At 52.6% G+C, this 20,227-nt stretch overlaps 1 protein-coding gene across 1 annotated transcript; it reads left to right on the top strand.

Annotated features, from left to right (window-relative positions):
* The first annotated feature begins 2,931 nt into the window (after positions 1 to 2,931).
* LOC116950765 (uncharacterized) lies at positions 2,932 to 19,884 on the top strand. The gene is made up of 2 exons (XM_032968817.2): positions 2,932 to 3,677; positions 17,625 to 19,884. Exons 1-2 carry the CDS (start codon positions 2,990 to 2,992, stop codon positions 17,873 to 17,875), a joined length of 939 nt encoding a protein of 312 aa, XP_032824708.2. The 5' UTR covers positions 2,932 to 2,989; the 3' UTR covers positions 17,876 to 19,884.
* The last annotated feature ends 343 nt before the right edge of the window (positions 19,885 to 20,227 follow it).

The raw sequence follows: 20,227 nt of genomic DNA, 5'->3' as shown, positions 1-20,227 counted from the left end.
CGCTCCTCCGCCCTCCGTTGTTGTTGGAGGGCGACTGCCTCCAACTGCCCAGTAGCGTCCTTCACGAGCCTCCTCCACAGAGGCCGATCTTGACACCGCTGGTACCAGTCATCGGCAAGTCCACTAAGCTCCACGTCCTCCTGTACCACATCACTCCATCTCTGCTCTAGCCCGTGCCGCGCCCATTTAGCCCCCTCGATCCGGCCGAATAAAAGCTGTTTCGGCATGCGGTGGCTGGGCATGCGGGCTACATGACCCAGCCAACGCAGCCTTACCTGCCGGAGGAGCTCACCGATGGGACCTTGCCCAGATCTTTCAAGGATTTGTGAGCTCCTCACACAATCCAATTATGCAATTTTAAAGTCGAAATCTCGCGAACAATATTGCGCAAATTTTCCGCCACACTGAATTCACAAAACAATTGAGTAAAAAATATCCAACAACACATATCCCGGACCTGTTCGTACTATAAAGGCAGCGTAAGTGAGTGTGCGTTTGAATAAACGTGGGGGGGGAGCGGTAGTGTAGTGCTTAGCGCACTACTTTATACGACCCCAGCGACCAGAGTTCAATTCCCGCTCACGACCAATAATAGTGGTTAATACATGCAGCGGTACTGGGCCGCCCTAGGTCAACTCAGTCTACAATGAGTTACCTGGTGCACGCCAACAGCACTTGCCCCAACAGTCTGTCCAAGGCTATACAGGGGGGGGGGGGGTTTGTATATGTGTATATATATATGTCCGTGTGAAAATTACACCTTCCTACAAACTTGGCTCAGCCGAATTACCAAAGTGCACGATTATGCTTCCGAGTGAACGTTGAAGGGTCTTTTGTGTAATAGTCACGTACAGGTGAGGCCCTAATGCGCGTGTTCATTAATTTAAGATATCACCGCTGTCCACGAAATTTGATGAACTCTGAAACAAAATAACGATTTGGCAATTATTAATACGCATAAAAAAGAGATTCACTATTATTCTTCAGCTGGATATTTCATATAGGCGTTTCCGCTGTAATAACATCGCTTTCCAAGTTATTCCAGGCGCTCTATTGCGCAATGTTTCCACTCGTTAAATAGTTTATCACGCGCATTGTTTGAGTTATAATGTCAGCATTTTTAACAATATGGTGTATATTTGAACAAACAGAAAACGCATTAGCACTGTAACCTATAACACCAAGTACAGATTTTGATTTAAAGCTTTCGTGACTGCAGTGATTCATATTCTTGGTTCTTTCGGTAAAGTCACGTAGAAGGGAAGCAATAAAATAATAAAATGTGAAAACTCACACCTGATGATGACTGCAGTCGAAACGTCGTGAGAATTTTATTGTTTAATGTATATTTTATTATTTAATTGTTTCCCTTCAACGTGACTTTACCGAAAGAACCAAGAATACTAAGTACAGATGTTAATACATGACGAACGATTTAAGCAGTGACTATTGTAGTATACATTGTGTGAGTAGTGTGGGTATACTATACGATGTATTATATACAAAGACAAAGATCCAACATGTAACCTTAACGACTATTGAGGCATGGGGTGGCTGGGCATGCTGACTACATGACCCAGCCAACGCAGCCTTGCCTGCCGGAGGTGCTCACCGATGGGACCTTGCCCAGATCTTTCAAGGGTTTGTGAGCTCCTCACACAATCCAGCCTGGTTAAACCCAGGATGGATCGTAGGCAGGCTAGCCTAAATGTTTCTAACCGGCGAAGATGTTCCATTAGGTGGATCCACGTTTTGCAAGCGTAGAGAAGGGAGGGAATGACCGTGGCCGAGAAGACCTGAAGCTTAGTGCGGAGCGACAGACCAGGTAGCTTCCACACAGCGTTACGCAACCGATGGAAAGATATTGCCGCTCGACTGATTCGGAGTGAGACACAAACACACACACAAACACACACACAACACAAACACACACACACAAATACACGCGCACGTGAAGCGAGCTTGAATTGGACTCTCGGGCTGGAGTAGGAAGGTGGGGGGAGGTTGTATCATGCATTGCATACCAAACACAACATTGCTCAGATTTCCTCTCCCTCGCAATCTCTCTCGTCTCTCTCGCTCCCCTCCCCATCTCTTTCACCCCCCCCCCTCCCGCTTTCTCTCGTCTCTCACCCCCTCCATCTCTCTCTCACCCCGTCCCTCTCTCTCGTCTCTAACCCCCCCTCTCTCTCACCCCCCCTTCTCTCATTCTCTCACCCCCCCTCTCTCTCTCTCGTCTCTCACCCCCTCTCTCTCACCCCCCCTCTCTCTCACCCCCCCCTCTCTCGTCACCCCCTCCCTCTCTCTCGTCTCTCACCCCCCTCCATCCCTCTCTCTCTCTCTCTCACCCCCTCCCTCTCTCTCGTCTCTCACCCCCTCCCTCTCTCTCGTCTCTCACCCCCTCTCTCTCTCTCACCCTCCCCCTTCTCTCACCCCTCCCCCCCCCTCTCTCATCACACCCCCCCCCCCAATCCTCTGTCTCGTCTCTCACCACGACGAAGACCAAAAAATCCTCTCCGCCGTTCATCCGCCACGTGACGACGGTCCGGCCAATGCAGGCGCGAGACCAATAAAAAGTCCGTCAATGTCAATGTCAGGCCCCTTTATTGGCACATTCCGACACTGCAACCACCGCCCCCACCACCACCACCCCCCTCCAACGCCTGCCTCTCCCCTTTGCTGCTGCTGCTGCTGCTCCTCTCTTCCTCCTCGTCTCAGCAGCCAGCGTCCGGCAAAGCCACGCTCGCCCAGCCAGACAGCCAGTCATCCAGCCAAGCCGTCCAGCTAGCCACATAACCATGACCTTCACCACATAGGGCCCCCCACCCACCCACAGACACACACATCTCCACGTGCCCCCCATCCACCCCTCCCCCCTCGCTCCCGCCCCCCCCTCCCCTCCTTCAACCCCCCCCCCACGCCCCCCGGGTTCACATGTGCAGATCCCGCGCTCAAATAAACACCGCACGGCACACGGAGGAGCAGAAACATGGAGGCGCTCGGCACCGCGTCGTTCCCGGGCAGCGGGCAATACCGCAACTGGGTGAGCCACTCGCCCCTCTCCTACTCCATCGCCGCCGCAGCCGCCGCCGCGGCTGCCGCTGCGGCACAGCAAGCGCCACCTCCGGGCTCCTTCTCGGAACGCTCCTCGGCGGGACATCACCAACACCACCAACACCACCAACACAGCGACCACGACCACGGCGGCGGCGGCGGTGGCGGCGGCGGCTCCCCGGAACCGGACAAGGCTCTGGGCTGCGGCCACGGAGGTATAAGCCACCACCACCACCACCACGGTGGTGGAGGTGGTGGTGGTGGAGGTGGTGGTGGTCACCTCCTGCGGCCAGGCCACCCGCACGCGCCGCTCCACGCGTCCAACCCCGTGCACGGCCGGGCCGCCGAGTCGCCCGTGGCGGCGGGAGGCGTCGGTTCGTCGTCCGCCGCGGACGACGTGTTCTGGGCGAAAGATTACGGCTTCTACCACCAGTACCACCAGGGATACGCGGGCGCGTACCACCACCAGCAGCACCAGCACCAGCCCGTGTCGCCCTACCTGGACGTGTCCGGCAGGGCCGACGCCGCGTTCCTGCACGCCGCGCAGGACCCCCATCAGGCGTGGGCACCTCAGCCCGGCGCGTTGTGGTCCCCGCAACACGCAGGTAACCTTGGGTGGGTGGGTGGGGGAGTTGGGGAGGGGTGGTGTGTGGGCTTGTGGGTGGGTGGGAGTGTGTGGGGGGGGGGGGGTGCTGGGGTGGAGGGGGGGGGCAGTGTGGTGGTTTAGGGTCGTAGGGAGCTCGCCCCCCCCCCTGCCACTCATCCATCACCACCACCACGCGTGCACGCTGAGCAGTCCCCCATTGCATCTCCACGGTCTATGGGGGTTTTACTTTGCCCTCTTACCCGCAAGTTTTCTATAACCCCGCTCGATTCGTATAACCACGTGTTCACTTTTGAAAACTATGACAATAATTTTAGTTACTTTGACGTTTGTTGCTGGGCGTTTGGCGTGTTAAGTGGCGGCGGGGGCTGTCTCAACACTCCGTGATACTGCCAATTATTAGTTGTTTCTTTACCAAAACACAATATGAAACTAAATTGATAACCACGAGGCGTGGTGACGGACGCACGTGAGATCAGAGACGAGAGCTATATTCTGTGGCATGCCCGTGACTAACTATACACGCTAAGACGAGCCCCGGTGCGGCGAGCCTTAATTAGGATCACCCAAAGGCGAATTTGTATCATTAACATGTGGCCAATTGATAGCGCTCACCAATTTAGTGAGAGAGAGAGAGCGAAGGAGTTATTCTCCGAATACGGAGCTTTGTGTAAAATTTGTCTACAACAGATAAAGTAACATTGACCTCCGGATGAATTCACTCGTGCGTGTGTGTGTTTGTTGTTGTTAAATCGTAGAAACCTTTATTACGCATAATAATCCTACGTCGAATGCTCAATGAGTACAGCATTCACGTTTCAATGACTGACAAATTAAACTCGAATTTATAACGATGTTTCGTCCAAGTCAAATGTGTGTGTATATTTCATTTGCAATTTCAACGTTGTTAGTGGCACGTAAAGTGGTTGTGTGTGTATATATATAGCGCGTTTACAGAATACGTTTCGTTAACAACTAATGATTCACTCTAATTTAGCCCCGTAAATATTTCCATATATACACTAAATTAGAATGTTGTTGTTTCAATTATGCAATTTTAAAGTCGAAATCTCGCGAATAATATTGCGCAAATAATCCACCACCACACTGAATTCACAAAACAATTGAGTAAAAAATATCCAACAACACACATCCCGGACCTGTTCATTCTATAAAGGAAGCGTAAGTGAGTGTGGGCTTGAATAAACGTGGGGGGGGGGAGCGGTAGTGTAGTGCTTAGCGCACTACTTTATACGACCCCAGCGACCCGAGTTCAATTCCAATTCCCGCTCACGACCAATAATAGTGGTTAATACATGCAGCGGTACTGGGCCGCCCTAGGTCAACTCAGTCTACAATGAGTTACCTGGTGCACGCCAACGGCACTTGCCCCAACAGTCTGTCCAAGGCTATACAGGGGGGTCTTTGTATATGTGTATATATATATGTACGTGTGAAAATTACACCTTCCTACAAACTTGGCTCAGCCGAATTACCAAAGTGCACGATTATGCTTCCGAGTGAACGTTGAAGGGTCTTTTGTGTAAGAGTCGCGTACAGGTGAGGCCCTAATGTGCGTGTTCATTCATTTATGATATCACTGCTGTCCACGAAATTTGATGAACTCTGAAACAAAATTACGATTTGGCAATTATTAATACGCATAAAAAAGAGATTCACTCTTCTTTTTCAACTGGATATTTAATACAGGCGTTTCCGCTGTAATAACATCGCTCTCCAAGTAATTCTAGGCGTTCTATTGCACAATGTTTCCACTCGTTAAATAGTTTATCACGCGCATTGTTTGAGTTATGTTAGCATTTTTAACAATATGGCGTATATTTGAACAAACAGAAAACGCATTAGCACTGTAACCCATAACACCAAGTACAGATGTTAATACTTGACGAACGATTTAAACAGTGACTAGTGTAGTATACATCGTGTGACTAGTGTGGGTATACTATACGATATATTATATACAAAGACAAAGATTCAACTTGTAACCTTAACAGACTGTAGGGGCAAGCCCTGTTAGCGAGCATCCTATGAATGTCGGCACGGTACACGAGGGGGTGGGTGACCAACACCACGCCCGGCCGCCTTTGTCTCCCCAGTGGCGATGTTTACACACCGCATCGGGTACTCGTTTGAGGCTGAGTCGACCTAGGGGAGGCCCAGGACCGGTTCATATAATCGTCACTGTTGTTGTCCGTGAGCGGGAATCGAACTCGGGTTGCCGGGTTCTTAAGGCAGTGCGCTAACCGCTACACCACCGCTCCCCACACACAAAGACACAAATCGGTCCATGCACTGTGTTACGAACCCGCCGGCCCAAGTTCGATTCCTGCTCACGGCCAACAACTGTGCTGAACATCTAACCGGTCATGGGCCTCCCCTAGGTCGACTCAGCCTCAAATGAGTACCTAGTGCGGTGTGTAAACATCGCCACTGGGGGAGACAAAGGCGGCCGGGCGTGGTGCTGGCCACCCTCGTGTCCTGTGAAGACCTTCATAGGTACTGCTACTCGCTAGGAGCACTTGCCCCAACATTCTGTTCAGGCTATAGGGGGGAGCGGGATTTTTGTCTTTGTGATTAAGTACACATATACTGTATATAAAACGTTAAGATTGCATGATAGCTTGTACAGTATATATCATTTGGATATTATTTGGGTCTTTCGGTAAAGTCACGTAGATCGGTTGTTATTTTCTTTGAACCTATCTACGTGACTTTACCGAAAGACCCAAAGAATATGAATTCCTGCAGTCGCGAAAGCTTCAAGTCACGATGATAATTGGGATGTTCACCAATACGTCAACGGTCCATACGCGCTCAAGCAAAAACAAAAACGATAAATACGATGTTTAAAAAGTAAGTTATGAACGCGTTCTTTTAAAATATTATTATAACCCCCCCTCCCTCCCAAATATGTGTAATTAACTGCACATTTCACATCGCATGTTCGGAAAAGTAGAGAGAGATATTCTGTCAAACACTGCCGACCCACAGGCCTGGGCGCGTGGCTCTGGATGTTTAAGACAGCCTTGAGTAGACTTCTCTCTGTCTCTCTTTCTCTCTCTGTGTCTCTCTCTGTCTCTCTCTCTGTCTCTCTCTCTCTCTCTGTGTCTCTCGCTGTCTCTCTCTGTGTCTCTCTCTCTGTATCTCTCTGTCTCTCTCTGTGTCTCTCTCTGTCTCTCTCTCTGTGTGTCTCTCTCTGTCTCTCTCTCTGTGTGTCTCTCTCTGTCTCTCTCTCTGTGTCTCTCTGTCTCTCTCTCTGTGTGTCTCTCTCTGTCTCTCTCTCTGTGTGTCTCTCTCTGTCTCTCTCTCTGTGTCTCTCTGTCTCTCTCTGTGTGTCTCTCTCTGTGTCTCTCTCTATGTCTCTCTCTCTGTGTCTCTCTCTGTGTGTCTCTCTGTGTCTCTCGCTGTGTCTCTCTCTGTGTCTCTCTCTGTCTCTCTCTGTGTGTCTCTCTGTGTCTCTCGCTGTGTCTCTCTCTCTCTATCTCTCTCTGTGTGTCTCTCTCTCTGTCTCTCTCTGTGTCTCTCTCTGTGTCTCTCGCTGTGTCTCTCTCTCTCTGTCTCTCTCCGCCTCTTGATAGTCTCTCGGGGTAGCCCAGAGAAGAACGTTAGGGCGCCTGTATCCTCTGCAACGCCAAACACGAAGATCCGAACCCCTCCCCGCCCGTGCCGTCTCAACAGACTGTTGGGGCAATTGTCCCTCAGCGAGTAGGTTTGTGGGGTGGCGAACTCCCCACCACGCCCGCGGGGAAGGCTGTGTCTTCTCCCCTTCCGTGGAAGTGAAGTTAAGGCTGAGTCGACCTAGGCGAGGCCCTGTCTTGAGACCCAAGCGTCATCGCAGTGATTGACGCGACCGCCGGATGGATGTTGGGCTGCAAGCGGAAATTTGAGAGAGAGAGAAAATTTTATCTTGTCGCGCGAGTCCGCTCGCTCCTTCACCTCGACGGTGACCTTGCACTCCTTTTTATTCTAAATCGTAAAACTAACAACACAAAAAATGTTTGATGTCAATAAATACGTAGGTTTGGTGAAACAACGTAAGTTGTGCTTACGTGGCCGTGCTTCATTTGTGTTTTCGATTATTTACCTTCTATTGAAAAAAAATATCTGGCTACGTCTCGCACCCCCAGAAAGGGCATCACGTACCCCCAGGGGGGCTCACGTACCCCCAGGGGGGCTCACGTACCCCCAGATTAAGCAGAAGAACCACCGCCCGACACTACCGCTCCCGAATAACAAGATCCCCTGATGAAGCCTTCTATCAAAATGCCGAAGCGTCCACCAAAAGCCACGCGTTTGTTATTTACATTCACCACAAACGACGCTCGTGATTATTACGAGTCATGTATTTTTTTAATATATAAAATTTTCCGTTTCTCATTGGGACTCCAACGGCGTAAATGTGGGAAGGCTCCTTTATCACCACGCACGGCGCTGGTTCGCGAGCGCTTGTTCAAGCGAGCCAGACTCGAGTCGACAAGACTCCCCGCGTGTCACCAAACCGCGTGCGTCCCAGAGTCTTCATTCATTCGTCTCGGAGACGTTCCCCGCGCTCCTCGAAGGACGCGCGGATCAATCGGCGTTCGTAAGGCGTAGACGTGGACATGCGAAGGGATATAAATACGTAAATATGTTTTGTCAGCGTATTCATTCTGTTGGTGCGAGTGCTGTTAGCGTGTGGTAATTCAAGGCGGGCACGGCACACGATGCGGTTGGATTTCAAGTTTCACGCCCGGCCGCCTTTGTCTCCCCCCCCAGTGGCGATGTTTACACATCGCACCAGGTACTCATTTGAGGCTGAGTCGATCTAGACGAGGAACCGGGACCGCGTCATATAATCGGCACTGGTGTTTCGGGCCCGTCAGGTGGACTCGAACCCCGGGTCACTGGGTTCGTGGCGCTGTGCGCTAACCACTGCACGGCCGCTTCCCACAATACAAAAGACAAACACTGTGCAAAGATCCCCCGTATAGTCTTTACAGACTGATAGGGGCAAGTGCTGTTAGCGAGCACCTATTAAGGCCGGCACGGCACACGAGTGGGGGGGGGTGGGGGGGGGTGTGGACGGCCAGCACCGACCCTGGCCGCCTTTGTCTCCCCTAGTGGCGATGTTTAGACATCGCGCCAGGTACCCATTTGAGTCTGAGTCGACCTAGGGTAAGGCCCGGGACTGCGTCACATTATAATCGGCACCGTGTGTCCGTGCACCCGGGGCACGGGAATCGAACTCTGGTGGCATGGTCCGGAGCGAGGCGCGCTGACCCGCACGCCCCACTGCAAGGCTTTGGCCGCGCTTTAGGTCGACTCGGACTAAAATCTAAATAGCTGGGGGCCTCTGCTTCCTACGCGGACGCGACGGCGCGCGTTGGGAGAGTTCCCGGTCTGGGTCGAGCCCGCCGCGTGCATCCGAACACGCATTCGGATGCACGCGGCCAACGCGGGTGACGTGGCCTGTGCGTGCACGCGAGTACCATGTGGAGTCAACGCGCGTGCACATCGTACACGCCGCCCGTGCACGCGCGTACCGCCTACCCTGTGGCCACGCGACTCCAACCGGTAAGAGATGCGACGCGTGACGCCCGAATCTAGCGGCGGTGTCGGGCCGCGCAAGTCGAGAGGGCGGTGGTTGTGGTGGTGTAGGGAAGTTGGTGGTTGTGGTGGTGTAGTGGTGGTTGTGGTGGTGGTGTAGTGGTGGTTGTGGTGGTGTAGTGGTGGTTGTGGTGGTGTAGTGGTGGTGGTGTAGTGGTTGTTGTGGTGGTGTAGTGGTGGTTGTGGTGGTGTAGAGAAAGTGGTGGTTGTGGTGGTGTAGTGGTGGTTGTGGTGGTGTAGTGGTGGTTGTGGTGGTGTAGTGGTGGTTGTGGTGGTGTAGTGGTGGTTGTGGTGGTGTAGTGGTGGTTGTGGTGGTGTAGTGGTGGTGGTGGTGTAGTGGTTGTTGTGGTGGTGTAGTGGTGGTTGTGGTGGTGTAGAGAAAGTGGTGGTTGTGGTGGTGTAGTGGTGGTTGTGGTGGTGTAGTGGTGGTTGTGGTGGTGTAGTGGTGGTTGTGGTGGTGTAGTGGTGGTTGTGGTGGTGTAGTGGTGGTTGTGGTGGTGTAGTGGTGGTTGTGGTGGTGTAGTGGTGGTTGTGGTGGTGTAGTGGTGGTTGTGGTGGTGTAGTGGTGGTGGTGGTGGTGTAGTGGTGGTTGCGGTGGTGTAGTGGTGGTTGTGGTGGTGTAGTGGTGGTGTAGTGGTGGTTGTGGTGGTGTAGTGGTGGTTGTGGTGGTGTAGTGGTGGTTGTGGTGGTGTAGTGGTGGTTGTGGTGGTGTAGAGAAATTGGTGGTGGTGTAGAGAGGGTGGTGGTGGTGGTGGTGTAGAGAGGGTGGTGATGATGGTGGTGTAGAGAGAGTGGTGGTGTACAGAGGTTGGTGGTGTAGAGAGGGTGGTGGTGTCGAAGGGTGGTGGTTGTGGTGGTGGAGTGAGGGTGGTGGTTGTGGTGTTGTGAGGTTGATGGTTGTGGCGGTGTAGAGAGGGTCGTGTTTGTGGTGGTGGTCGTGGTGGTAGTGTTCTAGGGAGTGTGGTGGTTCTGTTGGTTTTAAAGATAGTGGTGGTGGTGGTGTGGAAAGGGTTCTGGTGGTGTCGATAGAGCGGTGGTGGTGGTGTAAAGAGTGTTCTGGTGGTGTAGAGGGGGTGGTAGTGGTTTAGATATGGCGATGGTTGTGTTGGTGTTGAGTGGGTGATGGTTGCGGTGGTGGTGTCGAGAGTTTGACGGTTGTGGTGGTGTTGAGATGGTGGGGGTGGTGTTTGTGGTGGTGTAGTGAGGTTGGTGGTTGTGGTGGTGTAGTGAGGGTGGTGGTTGTGGTGGTGTAGTGAGGGTGGTGGTTGTGGTGTAGAGAAGGTGGTGGTTGTGGTGGTGTAGAGAGGGTGGTGGTTGTGGTGGTGTAGTGAGGGTGGTGGTTGTGGTGGTGTAGTGAGGGTTGTGGTGGTGTAGTGAGGGTGATGGTGGTGGTGTAGTGAGGATGGTGGTTGTGGTGGTGTAGTGAGGGTGGTGGTTGTGGTGGTGTAGTGAGGGTGATGGTTGTGGTGGTGTAGTGAGGGTGATGGTGGTGGTGTAGTGAGGATGGTGGTTGTGGTGGTGTAGTGAGGGTGATGGTGGTGTAGTGAGGGTGGTGGTTGTGGTGTAGTGAGGGTGGTTGTTGTGGTGGTGTAGTGAGGGTGGTGGTTGTGGTGGTGTAGTGAGGATGGTTGTTGTGGTGGTGTAGTGAGGGTGATGGTGGTGGTGGTGTAGTGAGGATGGTGGTTGTGGTGGTGAAGTGAGGGTGGTGGTTGTGGTTGTGTAGTAAGGGTGATGGTTGTGGTGGTATAGTGAGGATGGTGGTTGTGGTGGTGTAGTGAGGGTGATGGTTGTGGTGGTGTAGTGAGGGTGTTGGTTGTGGTGGTGTAGAGAGGGTGGTGGTTGTGGTGGTGTAGTGAGGGTGGTGATTGTGTTGGTGTAGAGAAGGTGGTTGTTGTGGTGGTGTAGTGAGGGTGATGGTTGTGGTGGTGTAGTGAGGGTGGTGGTTGTGGTGGTGTAGTGAGGGTGATGGTCGTGGTGGTGTAGTGAGGGTAATGGTGGTGGTGGTGTAGTGAGGATGGTGGTTGTGGTGGTGTAGTGAGGGTGGTGGTTGTGGTGGTGTAGTGAGGGTGATGATTGTGGTGGTGTAGTGAGGGTGATGGTTGTGGTGGTGTAGTAATGGTGATGGTTGTGGTGGTATAGTGAGGGTGATGGTTGTGGTGGTGTAGTAAGGGTGATGGTTGTGGTGGTATAGTGAGGATGGTGGTTGTGGTGGTGTAGTGAGGGTGTTGGTTGTGGTGGTGTAGTGAGGGTGGTGGTTGTGCTGGTGTAGTGAGGGTCGTGTTTTTGGTGGTGGTGGTGGTATAGGGAGTGTGGTGGTTCTGTTGGTGTAAAGATAGCGGTAGTGGTGTGTAGAAGGTTCTGGTTGTGTTGAGGGGGTGGTGGTGGTGGTATAAAGAGGGTTCTGGTGGTGTAGAGGGGGTGGTGGTGGTGGTGTAAAGAGGGTTCTGGTAGTGTAGAGGGGGTGGTGGTGGTTTAGATATGGCGAGGGTTGTGTTGGTGTTGAGTGGCTGATGGTTGCGGTGGTGGTGTCGAGAGTTTGACGGTTGTGGTGGTGTTGAGATGGTGCGGGTGGTGGTTGTGGTGGTGTAGAGAGGGTGGTGGTTGTGGTGGTGTAGTGAGGGTGATTGTTGTGGTGGTGCAGTGGGGAGCGGTGGTGTAGTGGTTAGCGTGCTGTGCTTTGAACCCGGCGACCCAGGTTCCATTCCCGCTCACGGCCAACGCCAGTGACGATTATCTGAACCTGGGAATCCCCTAGGTCGACTCAGCCTCAAATGAGTACCTGGCGCGGTGTGTAAACATCACCACTGGGAAGACAAAGGCGGCCGGGCGTGGTGCTGGCCACCCACCCCTTCGTGTGCCTTGCCGGCCTTTATTGGTGCTTCTCGCTAACAGCACTTGCCCCTACAGTCTATTACAGTCTGTTACAGTCTGTTACAGGCTATACGGGGGATATTTTGGTTATTGAGGGTGCTAGTTGTGGTGGTCTAGTGAGGGTGGTGGTTGTGGTGGTGTAGTGAGGGTGATGGTTGTGGTGGTGTAGTGAGGGTGATGGTTGTGGTGGTGTAGTGAGGGTGATGGTTGTGGTGGTGTAGTGAGGGTGATGGTTGTGGTGATGTAGTGAGGGTGATGGTTGTGGTGGTGTAGTGAGGGTGATTGTTGTGGTGGTGTAGAGAGGGTGATGGTTGTGGTGGTGTAGTGAGGGTGATGGTTGTGGTGGTGTAGTGAGGGTGATGGTTGTGGTGGTGTAGTGAGGGTGGTGGTTGTGGTGGTGTAGTGAGGGTGGTGGTTGTGGTGGTGTAGTGAGGGTGGTGGTTGTGGTGGTGTAGTGAGGGTGATGGTTGTGGTGGTGTAGTGATGGTGGTGGTTGTGGTAGTGTAGTGAGGGTGGTTCTTGTGGTGGTGTAGTGAGGGTGATGGTTGTGGTGGTGTAGTGATGGTGGTGGTTGTGGTGGTGTAGAGAAGGTGGTGGTTGTGGTAGTGTAGTGATGGTGGTGGTTGTGGTGGTGTAGTGAGGGTGATGGTTGTGGTGGTGTAGTGATGGTGGTGGTTCTGGTGGTGTTGTGAGGGTGATGGTTGTTGTGGTGTAGTGATGGTGGTAGTTGTGGTGGTGTAGTGAGGGTGATGGTTGTGGTTGTGGTGGTGTAGAGAAGGTGGTGGTTGTGGTGGTGTAGTGAGGGTGGTGGTTGTGGTGGTGTAGTGAGGGTGGTGGTTGTGGTGGTGTAGTGAGGGTGGTGGCTGTGGTGGTGTATTGAGGGTGGTGGTTGTGGTGGTGTAGTGAGGGTGGTTGTTGTGGTGTATTGAGGATGGTGGTTGTGGTGGTGTAGTGAGGGTGGTGGTTGTGGTGGTGTAGTGAGGGTGGTGGTTGTGGTTGTGTAGTTAGGGTGTTGGTTGTGGTCGTGAAGAGAGGGTGGTGATTATGGTGGTATAGCGATGGTGGTGGTTGTGGTGGTGTAGTGATGGTTGTGGTTGTGGTGGTGTAGAGAGGGTTGGTTGTTGTGGAGGTTGTTGTGGTTGTGGTGGTGTAGAGAGGGTGGTGGTTGTGGTGGTGTAGTGAGGGTGGTGGTTGTGGTGGTGTAGAGAGGATTGGTGGTTGTGGTGGTGTCGAAAGGTTTGGTGGTTGTGGTGGTGGTGGTCAAGGCCTATGACACCATCAGTAGGCCTGGGCTCTGGGTTGTTCTTCATGCTTTCGGAGTCCCTGACCCTATGCTCACGATCACCAAGGACCTTCATTATGGTGAGCGGGCCCAGGTAAAACTACGTGGCCGGGAGTCAGAGCCATTCCCTGTACACCTTGGGGTGCAACAGGGATATCCTCTGGCTCCCACATTATTATATATCTATTCTATTTTGACCAAGTAGTTCGTGAAGCCTTCAATAGCTGTCCCGGAGAAATTTCCATTTGGTACAGATACAATGGGAGGCTGATCGATGCCCGGGTGCGGTCAAAAGTTGGCTCCCAATTGCTCAACCACGTTATGTATGCCGATGACCTGGTAATTGCTGCTCACTCCGAGGAGTAGTTGGAGGCGCTGCTGCTGAACCTGGAGCTTGCCACCAAGAGGTGGGGCCTGAACATCAGCCCTACCAAAACTAAGCACCGGCCTGGGTATTTTGTACCATCGGAAACTACCCCCACAACTCCCAATTGGTGATAGGGCAGTTGTGGAGAGAGTGGAGAGTTTCCCATACCTTGGCAGTGTGCTCATGACCGGCTCCGGTTTAACAGCAAAGGTGTCACTCCGAATCAGTCGAGCGGCATTATCTTTTCATCAGTTGCGTAACGCTGTGTGGAAGCTACCTGGTCTATCACTCTGCACGAAGCTTCAGGTCTTCTCGGCCACAGTCATTCCCTCCCTTCTCTACGCTTACGATACGTGGACCCCCCTAGTGGAACATCTTCGGCGGTTAGAAACATTTTGACTGGCCTGCCTACGACCCATCCTGGGTTTAACCAGGCTGGATTGTGTGAGGAGCTCCCAAATCCTTGAAAGATCTGGGCAAGTCCAATCGGTGAGCTCCTCTGGCACTCATGCCTAAACAGCTTTTGTTCGGCCGGATCGAGGGGGCTAAACGGGCGCGGCACGGGCTAGAGAAGAGATGGAGTGATGTGGTACAGGAGGACGTGGAGCTGAGTGGACTTGCCGATGACTAGTACCAGCGGTGTCAAGATCAGCCTCTGTGGAGGAGGCTCGTGAAGGACGCTACTGGGCAGTTAGAGGTAGTCGCCCTCCAACAACAACGGAGGGCGGAGGAGCGACGCTCACAGACACGAGCTGAGCACCGGGTGGCTAAAGCACAGCAGGTTGGCACAGTATGGGGCACAGGTGGTGCATCAGCCAGTCATCTTAGTCAGTCGACCCGTGGCACCTGTGTCTGCCCCGTGACCTCCTGCCAGCGGGCGTTTGACACTTCAAGTTGCCTCAAGGTGCACATGGCCTGGCACAAGCGTCGCGGTGACGTCACCGCCACTTAGTGGCGAATGGCGATTGTTGCTGTTGTAGAGAGGGTTGGTGGTGGTGGTGGATTGGTCCTGCAGTCGTCTTGGACAGAAGCAAGCCGCACATAGAGCAATCGTCACCCTACTAGGACCCTTGGTCGACTCGCCGCTGGACGCCATACCTGCCCAACACGTGTTGCGGGCCGTGAACGTAGTTCGACCATCCTCCACCACGTGACGTCCCGTCCTAGTCACGATCCTCGTGGTGCCCGAGGATCGCGTGTTACCTGGCCGAGCCAAATTCGTGCCCCCCCCCCCCCAGAACCTTACCCCCCAGCGCCTCTACGTCGCACACCCCCTACTGAAATCACATTTATAAACGCGCAGAAGTGCATGCAAATCATAGCCGTGCCAACAACTGTGTTCGATCCACGAAATCAATATCTAATTTTTTTTTTAATCCACGAATGCAAAGCCGCATTGAACCTCGTGACTTGTGTTTTTTTTCTCTTTATTTTAAGATAGTCCTGCATGAGGATGTTTAGCCGATATATATTAGCACAATATGACCTTGGTGGCACTACAAAACATAAATATATAGAGGCCACCGCTGCAGCAATAGTGGCAGTGAATACGGATTGAAGCCCTTTTCCCTCTCCAAATCGTAACGGATTAAGGGCAGTGAGCCGGGTGGTGGAAGTTCCTCGTTCCCATGGCGGGGTGATTCCCCTGTTAGACTATCGGTCCTCTGGCCCACGCAGAGGTCTATACGTTCGAATTAATGAGGCGCCGCAGTGGTGAGAAGTTTACTCCCTCGCCTGGTATGCAGGGGTCGTGGGTTCGAGCCCGACCCTGATTGCTGTCTGTTTGGAGTTTGCGTGTCTCTCTCTCTCCCCGTGGTCGCGTGAATTTTTTTTTTCTGAGGACTCCCCGGTTTTTCACTCCACGTTTAGAAACACGCGCTTTGAGTATCTGGCTGCTATAAATGTCCATAGGATAAGCCACTTCGTTGAGCTATCATTTGTGGTAAGGTCCCTTCTGAAAAACAGCTATGTAGGTCGGTGGGCCTTACCTAGTAAAATACAAAATCGCTTAATTGTTTCATTTGGCGTGTAACTTCTGAAGAATACCAGGGGTAGAACAATCGCAATGACAGCTCAAATATTATAATCATGATGATGATACGTTGATTGAGTCTCAATACTCCTGCATAGGATGGCCCTACACTGGGATACTTGGCCAAATTCTTTCATAAAATATATATAACATCGTTTCTTTGCTTTGTATTTTTTTAAAACCCGCTTTGCTTCGATAAAATTAATCAAAGTTGTCCACGACTCGTGACTCACGCCTCGAGGGGATGAACGCTCAAAAATCCGCACAGACATGCTGACATAACCCACTTGCTGTCCTGTTAATGTATCATCGCATCCCAGCGACGGGTAAAGGGAGGGTGGGTGGGGCAGTTATAAAACAAAATCTCAACAAGAACCCACCAACCCGAAACACAACACCCGCCTGATCCGATCACATAGCTCGTAATAATAATTAATCATTCGCGTGCTTGCGGAGAATGTAATGCACGAAATAAATACACAGATACTCCTTAACACACATTCCTCGTTTCACACCAAAAGACAAAATATATATATTTATAATGGGGGTTTTCCTCTTTTTTTCTTCTTCTGGCAACAAAACTGAAACCTTTTACAAGGATTCATGTCTGCATTAACGACAATACTTGTGGTCAAAATGGAAACACAAAACATACTTTGATAATATATGCATTGTCCTTGAAACTGATTGATCCACACCAGAGACGGCTTTCTTTTGAGCCTCGACCCAATTGGTGCTCGACCAGAGGACGCCAGAAGGCGTTACACAGCTCAAAAGACAATGCACTATCAAAGTAATGAGGGCTCGGGGTGAGCATCTACATCATTATACCTCCTCTGCCAGTACCAAAATATAATCATAGGTTTTTATATATATTTATATTTCTTACACAACTCACCAGCGCCATGGCCTTCTGGGAGGGCACGCTTTCAGCAGCAGCAGCAGCGATTCCAGGGCCGCCAAACTCCGGACCGGTTTTGACGCGCAGTGTCTCGTCAGCAGGGCTCGAATCAGTTGCCGTAGAACGGGCGCACGCGATGCCACTCGGTTTATTTCTCTCTCTCCCAAAACGGCTCGTGTGCACGCGGGTAACGTCGCTGCGACGTCAAAGTGGAAAACCAGCGTCGTCCGCGCTTTTGTAGCGCGTGCCACGGCCGTCTGGAAGAGGCGCCGTTATTTTGTTGTCATTTGATGCGCATCTAATTGTATCACTCGAAGACCAATTTGTCTATTTCTGAAAAAAATACTGCGTGACGGCTGTGTGTGTGTGTGTGCACGCTGAGCTAGGAACCCGCTGAACCGAGTTCGATTCCCGCTCACGGCCAACACCAGTGACGATTATCTGAACCGGTCCTGGGCCCTCCCCTAGGTCGACTCAGTCTCAAATGAGCACCTGGTGCGATGTGTAAACGTGGCCACGGGGGAGAGAAAGGCGGCCGGGCGTGGTGCTGGCCTCCCATGCCCCCTGATGTGCCGCGCCGGCATTCATAGCGGCTCCCTTATCACCACTTGCCCCCACAGCCCACTAACGCTATAGGGGGGACATTTGTATTTGTATGTCGCCGGGCAGCACTTGCGCCAACAGCCTGTCAATGCTATACGAGGGTATCTATTGTGTGTCGGCCTAACAGCACTTCTCCCCCAACGCTCTGCGCAGGCTATAGGGAGGCTCTTTGTCGTTGTGTGTCGGTGTGTGGGGATTACGCACGGGGGACGCTCGATCCGACAGCTGCGGCGGCTGCTGCTGCTGCGGCTGCTGCGGCTGCTGCTGCTGCTGCTGCGGGAGTCGGAGGATGCGGCGGAGGAGTCGCAGGAGCCTCGGGAGTCGGAGGATGCGGAGACGCCCCGGGGCAGCGGCGAGTTCGCAAGAAGCGCGTCCCCTACACCAAGGGGCAGCTGAAGGAGCTCGAGGCGCACTACGCCGCCTGCCGCTTCGTGAGCAAGGAGACGCGTCGGCTCATCTCGAGCGAGACGAGTCTCTCGGAGCGCCAGATCACCATCTGGTTCCAGAACCGCAGGGTCAAGGACAAGAAGCTGCGCGCCAAGCAGCGAGATTGACGATCGGAGGGGAGACCTTACGACGTGCGAGTCACGGCGCGCGCTATCTGTGTGTGTGTGTGTGTGAGAGTTGTCCTCTTGCCCCAACAGTCTGTTGAAGTCTGTGTGGGTTTGGGAGGGGGGGGGGGGTCTTTGTTTGTGTGAGCTGCGTGTGATGGGGAGCGGTAGTGAGAGTTGTTGGTACGACCTGCGGCTGCACTACGAACCCGGCGCGCAGCGAGTTCACGGGCGCCAAACAACACCAGCGACGGTCATATTGAGCCGGTCCTGGGCTTCCCTTAGGTCAACTCAGCTTCAAATTAGTGCCCTGGTACGATGTGTAACAAATACATATTCTGGGGAGGCAAAGGCCGACGGTCTGACGCACCCACTCCATCGTGTGCCGTCTGGGCATTCATAGGTGCTCGCTAACAGCACTTGCCCCAACAGTCAGTTAAAGGCTATACGGGGGATATGTGTGTGTGTGTGTGTGCGCGTGATAAACGTGTATGAGTGTGTGTGTGTACATGTTATTTTGGTGTGTCTGTGAGTGAGTGTGTGTGTGCACGTGTGCGTGTGTGGGGTGGCGTTGTGGAGAGCAGTGGAGCAATGGTTGGCGCACTGCAACAACGAACCCGGCGACCAGAGTTCGATTCCCGCTCACGGCCAACGCCCAGTGACGATTATCTGAGTCGCTCCTTGGGCACTCCCCTGGGTCGACTCAGCCTCAAATGAGCACCTGGCGCGATGAGTTAACGTCGCCACGGGGGTGGCAAAGGCGGCCGGGCGTGGTGCTGGCCACCGCCACCTCCTCGGGTGCCGTTCCGGCCTTCATAGGTGCTCGCTAACAACGCTTGCCCCAACAGTTTGTTAATGGCTATACGGGGGGCATCTTTGTCTTTTGTGTGTGCGTGTAAATGGATCTGAACGTGGCCGTGTACCTACGTAAACCCGTACAAGCAGACGCATTTTATATTTATGTATGCATGCATATAATATATTCTTATATGCATGCATGGTGTTGGCGGGGGGGTGGTTGTATACGTGGATATACACACGCGTCTCTGTATACATACCGTATAGGGATCATAGTGGCTGGTGTGGGTGGATTCCAGGTGCTAATTGTTTATCGGTTCGAGATTTGCATGGACACGCCGTGACCCCCCTCCCGACTCCTCCTGTGTGCACGAGTCCATGGGGGTGTGCCACTCACACGCGCACACACACGCAGCAACAACAACAACACCCACTGTTCGCCACTTAGTGGCGGTAACGTCACCACGGCGCTTGTGCCAGGCTAGGTGCACCGCGAGGCCACGTGAAGTGTCGACGGCTCGCTGCTGTTGGCAGGTCACGGGACAGACCCCAAGTACTATGGGCTGACTGATGTGCCCGGCTAGGTGCAGGAGGTCACGGGACAGACCCATGTGTTCCTGGTCGACTTCCTGACAGGTGACTGATGCACGCACACAGACGTGAAGATCAAACACACCGAGAGAGGTGTCACAACCGCAGGCGCACAACAAAAATACGCGCACACACACACACACACGGGACAATAGGCCTGCACGCACCAAGACACAGAATCGCACACTCCAACAAGAGACGCGCCCCAGGGATCCCTCTTGTCAATGTCACCAGCACGCGCGCGCGCGTGTACGACACTCACTCCGCGTGCGTCCGTCCGTCGCACGTCGTGAAATGGATGTAAGAAAAATAAACGATGAAAGTTCGGAAGGAAAACAAGCAAATGGTACGATGCACGCGCTGCAGAATCACACGCACCACGCACGCTCGACGTATATTATAAGTTAGTGTAAGAAGTTCCATGACAAAACAATATAACAGCCACATCCAGTCGGTCTAATTAGCTCTCTTTTGCATGTATTTTAAAACATTCCACGCAAATGTACCGCGTGCATTATCCAGTGTGGGCTTAATGTGTATTTACAGAAGCGAGCACGTGATAGTCAATCTGCGTTCTCACGCCACGCGCATTAATTACTGCTTACACGCGAGCGCACACACACACACACACGTGGCGTCAATTAGTTACGAGTTCTGAATGAAGGCGCTTGTAACGGCCACGGATTTAATTAGGAGAGAGAGAGAGAGAGGTGTTATAATAAATACCCTTTGATTCTTTCGGTAAAGTCACGTAGGTAGAAAAATAAAACAAAAAACATTTTTCTACCGACGTGACTTCCCTGAAACAACCTGCCCTATCCCGAGATGCAACAGCAGGCAATTGATTCGCAGGCATTTCTGTATTGATCCGTATTAATTTATCGTATATATATATACATACATACACACAACTGCTTTTGATATTAAAAGTGAACATCTCAAAGTCTGTGAAATATAAGGGATATA

Source organism: Petromyzon marinus, chromosome 2, assembly GCF_048934315.1.
Source record: "Petromyzon marinus isolate PM22_M1 ecotype Great Lakes invasive population chromosome 2, UKy_Petmar_22M1.pri1.0, whole genome shotgun sequence".
Classification (NCBI taxonomy): Eukaryota; Metazoa; Chordata; class Hyperoartia; order Petromyzontiformes; family Petromyzontidae; genus Petromyzon; species Petromyzon marinus.
Note: the sequence above shows the minus strand (reverse complement) of the source record. Positions and strands in the feature narration are given on the sequence as shown.

Excerpts from the sequence above, each read along its gene's own strand:
- LOC116950765 (XM_032968817.2), top strand. The coding sequence starts at position 2,990 with ATGGAGGCGCTCGGCACCGCGTCGTTCCCGGGCAGCGGGCAATACCGC. Across the intron at positions 3,678-17,624 it reads AGGTAACCTTGGGTGGGTGG|TCGCAGGAGCCTCGGGAGTC; the intron begins GTGGGGGAGTTG and ends GCGGCGGAGGAG.